Source organism: Xyrauchen texanus, chromosome 33, assembly GCF_025860055.1.
Source record: "Xyrauchen texanus isolate HMW12.3.18 chromosome 33, RBS_HiC_50CHRs, whole genome shotgun sequence".
Classification (NCBI taxonomy): domain Eukaryota; kingdom Metazoa; phylum Chordata; class Actinopteri; order Cypriniformes; family Catostomidae; genus Xyrauchen; species Xyrauchen texanus.
Window position 1 is genome coordinate 1142955 of NC_068308.1, and position 12873 is coordinate 1155827.

At 42.5% G+C, this 12873-nt stretch overlaps 1 protein-coding gene across 2 annotated transcripts in view; it reads left to right on the forward strand.

The window, feature by feature from the left end:
• The first annotated feature begins 4127 nt into the window (after window positions 1-4127).
• Window positions 4128-12873, forward strand: part of waplb (WAPL cohesin release factor b) — a 90628-nt gene continuing 81882 nt past the window's right edge. For both annotated transcript variants that reach the window (XM_052102775.1, XM_052102776.1), the window contains exons 1-2: window positions 4128-4362; window positions 5210-5691. In XM_052102775.1, the coding sequence (XP_051958735.1) occupies window positions 5232-5691 (460 nt within the window). In that variant the 5' untranslated portion in view covers window positions 4128-4362; window positions 5210-5231. The remainder of the gene's footprint in view (window positions 4363-5209; window positions 5692-12873) is intronic.

The window sequence follows — 12873 nt, forward strand, 5'->3', positions numbered from 1 at the left end:
CGAAGTGCATGGATGCGGCGCCGCACCCCTGCGGAGTCAGGGTTTGCGAATTCTGAACTATTTGGACGACTGGCTGATTATGGCTCAGTCACATATGGAGCTTCTGTCTCACAGAGCAGTTCTCCTCAGCCATCTGAACAGTTTGGGTCTTGCAGTCAATTGGACCAAGAGCTCACTACAGCCCAGTCAGACCATTTCCTTCCTGGGAATAGAACTAGACTCCGTGGCAATGACGGCTCGCTTATCTACACAGCCACGACGCCGTGTTCAGCTGACTAGCCGCATCTTTTCAGATGAACAGCCTCACGCCTCTGAAGAAATTCCAGAGAGTGCTAGGTTACATGGCCTCAGCCGCAGCAGTACTTCAGCTGGGTTTACTGCACATGCTCGCTTCAGCATTGGCTAAACACCAGCGTCTCGCCGGGCTTGGGCCACAGGCCGCCAGCCCATCAAGGTGACTCAGACCTGCATATCAGCTCTGCAGCCCTGGACAGTGGCCGAATGGTATCAGCGGGGAGTGACAATGGGAGCTGTATCTCACCGAAAGTCATTTCGACAGACGCGCCCAACACGGGTTGGGGCGCGGTCTGCGAGGGCTCTCCGGTTTTCGCCTATGGTCAGTTCAGGAAAAGCTCCTTCACATAAATTGTCTGGAAATGATAGTGGTCGAGCACGCCGCGGCGCTTTCTCCGGTCATTCAGGGTCACCACGCCCTGGTCCGCTCGACAACAGATCTGTGGTATCCTACCTAAACCGCCAGGGCGGTGTCAGATCCAGGAACCTCTTCCATCTGACAAAACGCATACTGAGTTGGTCCCAGTGCCACCTGCGCTCGCTGAGGGCGACGCGACGTGCCAGGCCACCTGAACGACGGCCCGGACAGACTGTCCAGAGACAATATTCCCCAGGGAATGGTCCCTGCACGCTCAAACAGTCCAGACGCTATGGCACCTATTCGGCAGAGCAGAGATAGACCTCTTTGCGCCCAAAGAGAACTCTCACTGCCCAGTATTTTTCTCGAAGCGAGGACGCCGCTGGCCCAGGACTGGCCCAGACGCCCGCTTACGCCTTCCCTCCCGCCTCGCTATTGCCACAGGTAATGCAGAGGATCAGGAAACGCGTCACTCGGTGCTCCTCATAGCCCCGCTGGGAGAATCAGACATGGTTCCCGGAGCTTACGCAGCTGTCACTGACAGCCGTGGCCCATCCCAGTGAGAGCAGATCTCCTCTCTCAAGCTCAGCGGCACAATCTGGCATCCCCACCCAGAGCTGGCGCTGCATGCGTGGGTGATCAACGACTACCCGTCGCTCTGCCAGAAGGAGTAATAAACACCATCATACACGCTAGAGCCCCTTCCACGAGAAGACTCTATGCGTCAAAATGGTCTGTGTTCTCAAAATGGTGCACCGACAGAGACCTGGACCCACGGACATGTGGGGTGTCGTCGCTGCTCAGTATTTCTACAAGAGCTGCTGGATGAGGGCAGATCCCCATCCACGCCAAAGTGTATGTGGCGGCCGTTGCGGCGTTCAGCTGAACCCCTGCACGGCCAGTCATGGGGTAAAACGAGCTGGTCATCCGCTTCCTCAGGGAGCTAGAAGGATGAACCCCCGCGCTCCCATCGGTTCCTATCTGGGATCTTTCTATAGTTCTCGAAACTATGAAAGCCCCCTTTCGAACCACTTCAATCCGTGGATTTGAAATACCTTTCACTCAAAACCGCTTTTCTGACTGCCCTGTCATCAGTCAAACGTGTGGGAGACCTTCACGCGCTGTCTGTCAGCCTGCGTGTCTTGAGTTTGGACCAAGTGACTCCAAGGTCATTTTAAAGCCTAGACACGGCTATGTTCCCAAGGTGATCGGTACTCCTTTCAGAGCACAGGTCATTTCCCTATCGGCGCTGCCAGCACCGGATAGCGAACGCGACGCCAATCTCCTTTGCCCGGTCAGAGCACTGAGATTGTATACTGCACGCTCCGCTGCTTTCAGACGCTCGAGCAGCTTTTCGTTTCGCTCGAGGGCGCACCAAAGGTCTCGCCGCCTCGAAACAGACACTATCTAGATGGATAGTGGACGCTATTGCTGCTGCATACGCGTCAAAAGACCTGCCATGCCCGTTGGGCATTAGGGCTCACTCCACTAGAGGCATGGCATCCTCGTGGGCATGGTCCAGCGGAATTTCCATTCACGACATATGTGTGGCAGCGGATGGACTTCCCTCCACCTTTGTCAGATTTTACAATATGGAAGTGCCCGCTCTGCAGGCAAAACTACTAGCGGTTTAATACGCTACAGCTCCCTGGTGAGCTGCACTGATGGGACACATTCCACACAGACCGGCACCGCCGCTCTGTCGTTCCCGTCCTACTATGTGCTTATGTATTACACAATCAATGACCCGCATTCTTGCCGGCCAAATATTATTTCCCCACTCATAAGGGCTCCCCGGGTCCCCCTTAATTCCCTGGGGCTTATACAGTGGATGCTTGAGCGCGACGGCGTTGACAATGGGTTCCCGTGAGCGTAAGCTAGCTTATGCAATACGAGAGAACCTCTCGTAAGAGAACGTATCGGTTACCTAACGTAACCTCGGTTCTCTCTAGATGAGGGAACGAGTATTGCGTAGCCGGCCGTGCTTCGCGCCTACGAGCGACTTTTCGCTTCAGTCAATGAAAACCAGGGTTCCAGCCTACGAACTACGCTTATATGCACTCTAGTCACGCCCTTTTGGCGGGCTTTGATGCAGTGAGCTGCGGACGCCTCTCATTGGATGCGAGTTCAGCCCAAGCTCGTCTATAGGCTGCAGCAGTTGCCGCAGAGCAACCTATGAGCTCGCTAGCTAGCCCGCTCAAGGTCTGCAGCTGCCGCACTGCGTTGGCAATGGATACAAAAATTAAGGATAATTTTTTGGCTTCAATATCTCAGAAAAGATGAATCTTTCCCGTAGCGTAAGCTAGCTTATGCAATACTCGTTCCCTCATCTAGAGAGAACCGAGGTTACGTTAGGTAACCGATACGTTTTCCCAGCAGGACAATGCTCCATGCCACACAACCAGGTCAATCAAGTTGTGGATGGAGGAGCACCGGATCAAGACCCTGTCATGACTAGCCCAATCTCCAGACCTGAACCCCATTGAAAACCTCTGGAATGTGTCAATCAAGAGGAAGATGAATGGGCACAAGCCATAAAACAAAGCTGAGCTGCTTGAATTTTTGCAGCCAGGATTGGCTTAAAGTCACCCAAGAGCATTTTTAAAGACTGGTGGAGAGAATGCCAAGACCCATGAAAGCTGGGATTGAAAATCAGGGTTATTCCACCAAATATTGATTTCTGAACTCTTCCTAAGATAAAACAGAAGTATTGTGTTGTTTATAAATGAATATGAACTTGTTTTCTTTGCATTATTGGAGGTCTGAAAGCACAGCATCTTTTTTGTTATTTTGACCAGTTATTCTGCAAATAAATGCAAAAAATAATAACAATATTTATATTTGGAATTTGGTAGAAATGTTGCTAGTACTTTATAGATAAAAGTTTTTATTTTTATTTTACTCAAACACATACCTATAAATAGTAAATCCAGAGAAACTGATAATTTTGCTGTGGGAGCTGTACATTGCTAGTTGGACTTCTGGTTGTATGGTTCTATGTTTAATGGCTCTGTAGGCTACCTGTACATGGCACCATTATATAAAGTTTAGTCTATTCTAATATCTTAACACATTGAACAAACCAACAAAAACACAACAAATTCTTGTTCTCTGTCACTTCATTTGTCCTATAATGTTGTTGATAATCTTGAACTGACATATACTTCATAAATATACCAAATTAAGGCATTGCATATTGCATTGTGGTTCTGGTTGAATATAGCCAACATTTACGTGTATATACTTTTCACATAGTGAATTCCTTAAAAATTCCTTCATTATAAACCTAGTTGCTTCTCCTACAATTCCCAAAATTCAAGCACAAGTGCGTTTACCCCCATCGCGTTCAAGTTCAACTCCCTGTGTGAACCGACCAATCACACGCTTTGAAAATCCCACAGTGGCCCCTGATTGGACAATAGTGTTACGCCTGTATCGCGACGAGAGTATTGTGACGCAATAACGCAAGTGAGGGGGTACGCGAATGGAGGCAGTTGATGTTTCCGAGCCGAAACAATCGAGTCTGAAATAAATGAACGACAGTTAAAAAAAAGCCCGTGATTGTTTATCTTCTGTTAGAGCGCGTCAGACCTCAAATACCCGTGCAGCTGTGTCGGTGGAGGCCGTGTGTGTGTGTGTGTGTGTGTTTCAGGATTTCGTGTTTGTTGATCTGCTGTTAGAGGCCCGGATTCACTCTCTTTAACAAGCAGGCGAGTATTACACCTGCTTCAGTCCTGCTGTTAAACTTCTACATACATTTAAATCGAGGATTGAATGAGCTTTAATCATAGATATTAGATGATCTTTCATAATATTTCCTGAGTAGTCTGAGAGCATGTTTGTGTTCATCCTTATTCTAGCACTTTAGCCGTTAGCATTGTTTTTTTTTTTTTTTTTTTTTTTTATCAGCACAGAGTGATTTTAGTGTATTTGAAGTCGCTCTTTCGATTTAGTAGAGGTTACAAAGTTGGGTCAGTGGTGCTATTTGCTTAAAGAGGAAAAGGAAGTTGGAAAACTGTCAGGTAAACAGAAAACAGCTGCTATAATCTGACCCACTGATTAGCATTAGCATGTAGCTTACAAGACTACTGCTTAATTTTGTCTTTATTACTGTTTACTTGCTACTACCATGTTATTTGTCCTAAAACATGGTTATATTGGGTACGTTTTAGTGTTGTTAGTTATGCAGTGTTTTGTGTAATTGGTTTTATCTTTGCTTTTAATTGATTATTGTTGATATCAAAGCTTACAACTTCTCAAGAAGTGTTTTTCTTATGTAGGATTAAAGGTGACCTTTATAGCAACCCTGCTGTGAATCTTTATAGAGACGTACATGATCAAAAAGTGTTGATAGTTTTTTTTTTTGTTAGCACAGAAATGCAAGTATTGTAAGGTTTTAAAGAGGTTAAATCTCCTATAGCATACATGATGCGTATTTAACCTAGTTTTATTGATTATTTTCTGTTGGAAACATCTTGAGGCAAATTGTTAACGATCAGCATTCGTTTGTAAAACAGCCTGCAAGTTATTCATTAAACACTTTCTAATTGTTCACAGGGAATATGAGACAGATGCCACAATGACGTCTAGATTTGGAAAAACATATAGCCGAAGGACAGGAGATGGGACCTCCAAGTTTGACGAGGTGTTGTCCAATAAAAGGGCGACGCTCAGCACCAAATGGGGTGAGACGAAAGCCAAGGTGGGAGCGAAGAGACCTGGCTTGATGACTGATGTCTCCGATCAGACCAAGGTGTCCAAGGTACAGGAAGGTGACTGCTCAGAGGATCCTTTCGGGTTTGACAGTGACGATGAGTCTAGACCGGTCACATCTCGTAGTGTGTCCCAGTCCAAGGCCAAGGTGACGTCCACAGGGGGTTTCCAGGCCAGCATGACCCTGGAGCCCAACAGCAGGGTGAACCAGCCCGCCAGTGTGGAGGCCGTGGCTCCCAGCAGAGTCCCGTTCACTCTCAGCACTGACAGAAGTGCTCACAAAGTGCCAGAGGATCCTGGGAAGTTCTTCAACACTTCTACTACTGGTAAGTTTTTGAGTCAAAAATAAAAATTCTATCATTAATTACTCACCCTCATTTTGTACACTAAAGAAAGACAATTTGATTCATTGTACCGGTTGTTTATTATCATGCAATAATGAACACCAACTTTAAAAAGGATGCAAATGCACCACAACAGTCCTATTAAAAGTCCATATGACTTGTGTGCTTAAATCTAAGTCTTCTGAAGCCATATGATACATTTGTGTGAGGAACAAATGCAAGTCGAAGACTTCAAATCCAGTGAGCTGGTTACCACTGTGGCCAGATCATCAGATTCAGTGTGCTGAACTCGAGAACAGGATCTGTCCAGTTTGTGAAGCAGTCACTCATTCATTGAAAATTTCAGACTCAGAAGAATGATTTGTCATGAATGACTGACATCTCTACTTGATGAATAAACGTCATAACTGGCAACTTCATCTTTTTATTTAGTTAACGTTAAATTATATTTATCCTTTGGTACACATGTTTTGTTTGTGTCGATACTTGAGCCTTACTGAGGGTGCTGTGGGGTATTAATGGTAAAAAAGTTTGTTTTTATGCTGTCAGTCATTCAGATGTTTGAAACAAACTTGACTTGTTTAACTTAACAAGGATGTGTGTACGCTTTACACATTTTCACAACTCGCACACCTGACCTAGTTTTTTTTTTTTGTGGTTGTTCATTTAATCTGAAAAGTTGGAAATAACGTGTTTGATTTCCAGAACCAGTCTGAAATGTAAATATTGCTAAATTTGAGTTTACACCCCTTGTTACCTCAGAATGAGAAGACATGTGAATCACAAACATCTTGAAATGTCCTTTAGGAGTGTCTTTGCCAGTTTCTGGAAGGTTCCTGTGCTTCTGTGGTTTTTGCTGAGAGTAAGAGGTGTTTTAAGCAGGTTGTGAAAGAGTACTAGTGAGGACAACTATAGCTACGTCATCATATGTTTCTGATAGGTGCTCAGCATCATTTACTAATGGACATGAACACGTAGAAGAAAAGCATCATGGTAACCTGTCATTACTAAGGTAGTGTGGATTTTGTGTTGTAGCATCTTTGCTGTGGGTTGTTTATTTGTATGACCAAAATACAGATTTTCCGATGCATTACAAACTTCATTTGAACTATTGCGAAATACATTCTTAAATCCCAAGGTCAATCTAAAGGCTGATTTCTGCTTTTGCAGCGAATCTACGGCGTATGCTCTGTGTACTGGCCAACACGTTGGTTTGCATTTATAGTTCTGCGTTGGTGTCGGCGTCGTTCTGCGGTTAAACAAACCAAAATGCAAATTATAAATTGTAAATAAACAAAAGCAACATTGTAAATAAACAAAAGCAATGTAATTTGTGGAGACAAAAGTATTCATTAAATTATTGTAGCTAGGGTTGGGTGATAAAACGATATCAATATGTATTGCGATAAAAAACTCCATGATATCGATGATAAGCTTTTGAGTAATTTTAGATATTTAGCCTGTGATCTACATCTAGACATAAAAACACTAGCAGTTTGTTGTATGTTTCCAATGGCGCGTGCTGAGCGAATGTGAGCGAGCGCTTTCAATTCCTTCCTATGGAAGCCGAGTGTCAAGCTTGCGAGGTGGATTGTAAAATTGACAGCAGCGCGGGGCAAGCGGTTCCCAAGCGTTGGTAGTAGCTTTGTGCGGATTTCTTCCGCGTCAGTGGAAAGGCAGCCTCAGACTGTATGAAGTTGCTATTGCCCCCGCTACGCAGGTCACCGCGTTCCAGATCCGGACCCCAGATTGATTCCATCTTGACTGCAAGACATCATGACGACGGTTATGCCTTCTCCTCGTCTCTAGTGAGCAGCAAAACAACAGCGCCGGTTACATCACATCTAGTCTTTCTCACTTAAATGAAAATAGAAAAATGGTCGATTCAGACTTTTACATTTTCAAAAGTTTCTCTCTGGAGATACCCCTGAACCCCCATACAGTATCATTCCTCAGTCACGAGGGCTTCTATGCCCCCATACTTGGATATCTGTATGTAAAGAAATATGAAAGTAATTTGAAAAAAAAAAAAAAATATATATATATATATATATATATACCTTCATTATGATTCAAAATGAACAGATCATCTTATAACATTCATATCCAACTGCACACAATTGATAAATCCCTCAGACACCACCTCATTGGTGGTGTCTGGGCCCCCAATGCAGTTTTGTAAAGACTATTTAGACTGTTTATGATTTAGTTTTCTCTATTCTAAAAATGTGCAAATGTGATTGAATATTGTGTTCACGATATTGAATGATATGAAAAAGAATATCGTGATAATATTTTTTGTCATATCACCCAGCCCTTATTGTAGCATAAAAAAATGAGTTCAAAGTATGATAAAGGGCACCTATTATGGCATTTAAAATTTTCCTAATATTGTTTTGGGAGTCCACAACAACAGTTTTACATGCATGCAATGACAAAAAACACTTTTGTTGTCTTATAATATGCATTTATGTTTACCTGATTTGCTCACCGACTCCCAAATGAGTCGTTCAACGACTCATTTTTCCAAACCCCTCCTTTGCGTGACGCTAATCTGCGGTGATTGGTCGGATGACCCAGTCAGTTGTGATTGGTATACTCTGTGCAGAGATTGTCGGAAACGGAACGCCCATCACCGCTTTGTAGTAAAAAAAATCAAAATCAGAGAAGGAATTAGAGTTGATTTATGTTAGCGATCATGGCCCAAAGTTCGGTGGTAAACACCCAATCAGTTATTGTTTGCGTTAGCCCAACGCATAAATATATTGGTAAAGCACTGCATTACTAAAAGTTATTGCTCTATTCTTTATGATAACTCCAATAACATCGACAAACATTTCACATATTTCAAAAAAATTGACATTGGAGACTTAGAAGCTGCGCTGAGCGTAACTTACACAACACACACAAATACTTATTAAGCATGCTAAAAAACACATAAAAGCAACAATTATTAATAATACTTACAGGTTGTGATTCGGAGGAGGAAGCTGATCCAAATAAACTTGGTACTGAACCTTGCTTCAGTATCAACCGCTCGCTGAATCCACACTTGAAAGCATTCATGTTCAGTAAAGCAATCGTCATTAAAATGACGTGAACACAGCACAAGGTTCGGGCTATACTTGTGTGGTATAGTTGTAAATATAAACTCTAGCCACTGATTCTTCACATGCTCGTCCCTGGGCAGTGAAAAAAAGGTCGCTTTTGATATGCACTTCAGAACACAGCGTCTTGTTGTCGACATGATGTTTTCAAGTTTTCCCTGGTGTCTGCGCGCACAATGAGTGGACGCGGCCAATTTGATCACTTTTCGTCTTGACGTCACAACGAAAAGGAAAATGACTCGTTGGAAAAACGATTCATTACATTGACTCAGAGTCAACTCCTACTTTTGAGAGACAATAACTTTTTTTACGGTGAACTTTCATATGTAAAACTTTGCAGGATGTTTTTGTTCACTTAAATCTGTTACACACTACATGAAAGGTAATTTTCAAAATTCCATAATAGGTGCCCTTTAACATGTTGAAATGTAGGTACATATGATTTATTATACATGTATAAATGAGAAAAATACTGTATGCTTGCTCTTGAGTCACATAATATTAAATAAATATTTTGTCATACTTTTGAATAATAACTGTACCTCACTTGTCGAACACTAAATGGATGTCTTTTTAAAGACTTTACAATACATATAGGCAATATAACCAACTCTTACCAGGTGCTTTTAATTTGCTGACAAATTAGATTTGTTCCATTTCCATAACTCATGAAATATGTTATTTACTGTCAAACATACAAATCACAGCTGTTGAGGTCTGCGTCGACACAACGTGCAGTTAAATCTTTTACACACACAGTTACACATCAGCTTATGGCATAGGTTCAATGCAGGACTATAAATTGGCTGTTGAGAGTACAAGTTTAGTTTGATTGTTCCATGTAATGTGTCCAATAACAAACTCTACACGATCCATTTGTAATTGAATAATGTCTCTTTTAATATCCTTTCTGTTCTTTACAGTCAGTTGTTGATCAAAAACCACACTTCTTTACCACATCTGTGCTACGTGTGATTAGAAGACATGTGACTCCACTCTCGTTCATGTGCGTTCACTGAAGGCTGTTTTACACTACTTTAACACAGATTTTAGCCTGGATTTTCAGTCAGGCCGTGTCCGTGTTTGTCGGCACTAGTTGACACGCATATCTGCTCCAGTTGGAGTTGACAAAATTGTGATGTACACTCACTTAAAGGATTATTAGGAACACCATACTAATACTGTGTTTGACCCCCTTTCGTCTTCAGAACTGCCTTAATTCTACGTGGCATTGATTCAACAAGGTGCTGAAAGCGTTCTTTAGAAATGTTGGCCCATATTGATAGGATAGCGTCTTGCAGTTGATGGAGATTTGTGGGATGCACATCCAGGGCACGAAGCTCCCGTTCCACCACATCCCAAAGATGCTCTATTGGGTTGAGATCTGGTGACTGTGGGGGCCATTTTAGTACAGTGAACTCATTGTCATGTTCAAGAAACCAATTTGAAATGATTCGAGCTTTGTGACATGGTGCATTAACCTGCTGGAAGTAGCCATCAGAGGATGGGTACATGGTGGTCATAAAGGGATGGACATGGTCAGAAACAATGCTCAGGTAGGCCGTGGCATTTAAACGATGCCCAATTGGCACTAAGGGGCCTAAAGTGTGCCGAGAAAACATCCCCCACACCATTACACCACCACCACCAGCCTGCACAGTGGTAACAAGGCATGATGGATCCATGTTCTCATTCTGTTTACGCCAAATTCTTACTCTACCATCTGAATGTCTCAACAGAAATCGAGACTCATCAGACCAGGCAACATTTTTCTAGTCTTCAGCTGTCCAATTTTGGTGAGCTCTTGCAAATTGTAGCCTCTTTTTCCTATTTGTAGTGGAGATGAGTGGTACCCGGTGGGGTCTTCTGCTGTTGTAGCCCATCCGCCTCAAGGTTGTGCATGTTGTGGCTTCACAAATGCTTTGCTGCATGCCTCGGTTGTAACGAGTGGTTATTTCAGGCAAAGTTGCTCTTCTATCAGCTTGAATCAGTCGGCCCATTCTCCTCTGACCTCTGGCATCAACAAGGCATTTTCGCCCACAGGACTACCGCATACTGGATGTTTTTCCCTTTTCACACCATTCTTTGTATACCCTAGAAATGGTTGTGCGTGAAAATCCCAGTAACTGAGCAGATTGTGAAATACTCAGACCGGCCCGTCTGGCACCAACAACCATGCCACGCTCAAAATTGCTTAAATCACCTTTCTTTCCCATTCTGACATTCAGTTTGGAGTTCAGGAGATTGTCTTGACCAGGACCACACCCCTAAATGCATTGAAGCAACTGTCATGTGATTGGTTGATTAGATAATTGCATTAATGAGAAATTGAACAGGTGTTCCTAATAATCCTTTAGGTGAGTGTATATGATGGGTACACACTCCAATTTTCAATCTAGTCTGAGGATATACATTTTCTTTTTCTATTTTTCAGCTGACTATCCATGACTCCAGATGAAATCTCGTAGTGTATTATGCACCACGACTTAAATCTAAAGTTAAACGGCGAGCAGACAGTGGAAATGGAGCACTCAATAGAAACTCAAGAAACAGAGATAGTGAACAAGCTCTCAAGTGGTGTTTAACTTTTAACGATACTCACTTACCTCATCTCCCATTTCTGTCTCTAGAGGCCACGATGGCTGCGTCTTCACACTCAAAAAGGCACCTGAATGTGCTTGGGAACACAGAGGAGCAACAACAAAGCCGTTCTTATATCCATGTTTGTGTAGTCAAGTCAATTTGATTTGTATAGCACTTTTCACAACACGCATCGTTTCAAAGCAGCTTTACAGAAGATAAAACTGTAATGTCAATAATGTCCATGAATTGTGTATCATCGTTGTGTAATTAGAAAAAATATGATTGTGAATTTAGTTTAAAAATAATTAAATAATAATTGTATTAATATCCCCAGTGAGCAAGCCGAAGGTGACTGAATGATGATGACTAAATGCAGCCGGTGCCAGCCAAACATCACTTCAATCTATTATGACGGACTTCAGAGGATGAAATGATGCCAACTCCAACCTGCATCACCTCAGTCTATTTATGGACTTCGATCTTGAAATGAAATGCTTAAACTAACAATTGCCAACAAAAGCCTTCATCAGCCAATTAACAAGGACAATTGCATCTATGTGAACTTCTGCTATTAATCTAGATGGACTTCAAAGCCTGTGGTCATTAATCTTACAGTTCAAACACAATCAATGTTTAAACAATGACCCTTAACCCTTACTTAGTTTAATAATTTTAAACCATGACTTTAACTATACATAAGTAATATTTACATTACATTCATAATGTTAGTCAGAGGGGAACTGGCCCCCACAGTGAGTCTGGTTTCTCCCAAGGTTATTTTTCTCCATTAATCTACATCTTATGGAGTTTTGTGTTCCTTGCCACAGTCGCCTACAGCTTGCTCACTGGGGTTATTAATACAATTATCATTTAATTATTTTTAAACACTATTAAAAATCGTATTTTATCTAAATTATACAATGATGATTAATTGACTTTATAGACATTACAGTTTTATCGTCTGTTAATGCTGATCTTCTGTAAAGCTGCTTTGAAACAATGTGTGTTGTGAAAGGCGCTATACAAATAAAATTGGCTTGACTTGACTGTGGCAAGGAACACAAAACTCCATAAGATGTGGATTAATGGAGAAAAATTATCTTGGGGGAAACCAGACTCACTGTGGGGGCCAGTTCCCCTCTGACTAACATCATGAATATAATGCCAATGTTACTTATGTTTAGTGCAAGTCATGCTTTAAAATTATTATGTATGAACTAAGATTGATGTCTAATGTTTTTGAAGTTCACATAGATGCACTTGTCCTTGTTAATTGGCTGATGAAGGCTTTTGTTTGGCAATAGTTATTCTATGTATTCCATTATAAGAGTGTAGTCCATCAGTAGATGGATGCTGGCAGAGATCAGTGAGGTGCATCGCAGTTCAACCTGGCCGGTAATTTTGGTGAGGTTCGGTGTGGTCCATCCTAAATCCAAGGTTCAGACAATGGCATATGAAGTATCCCATGTCTTAT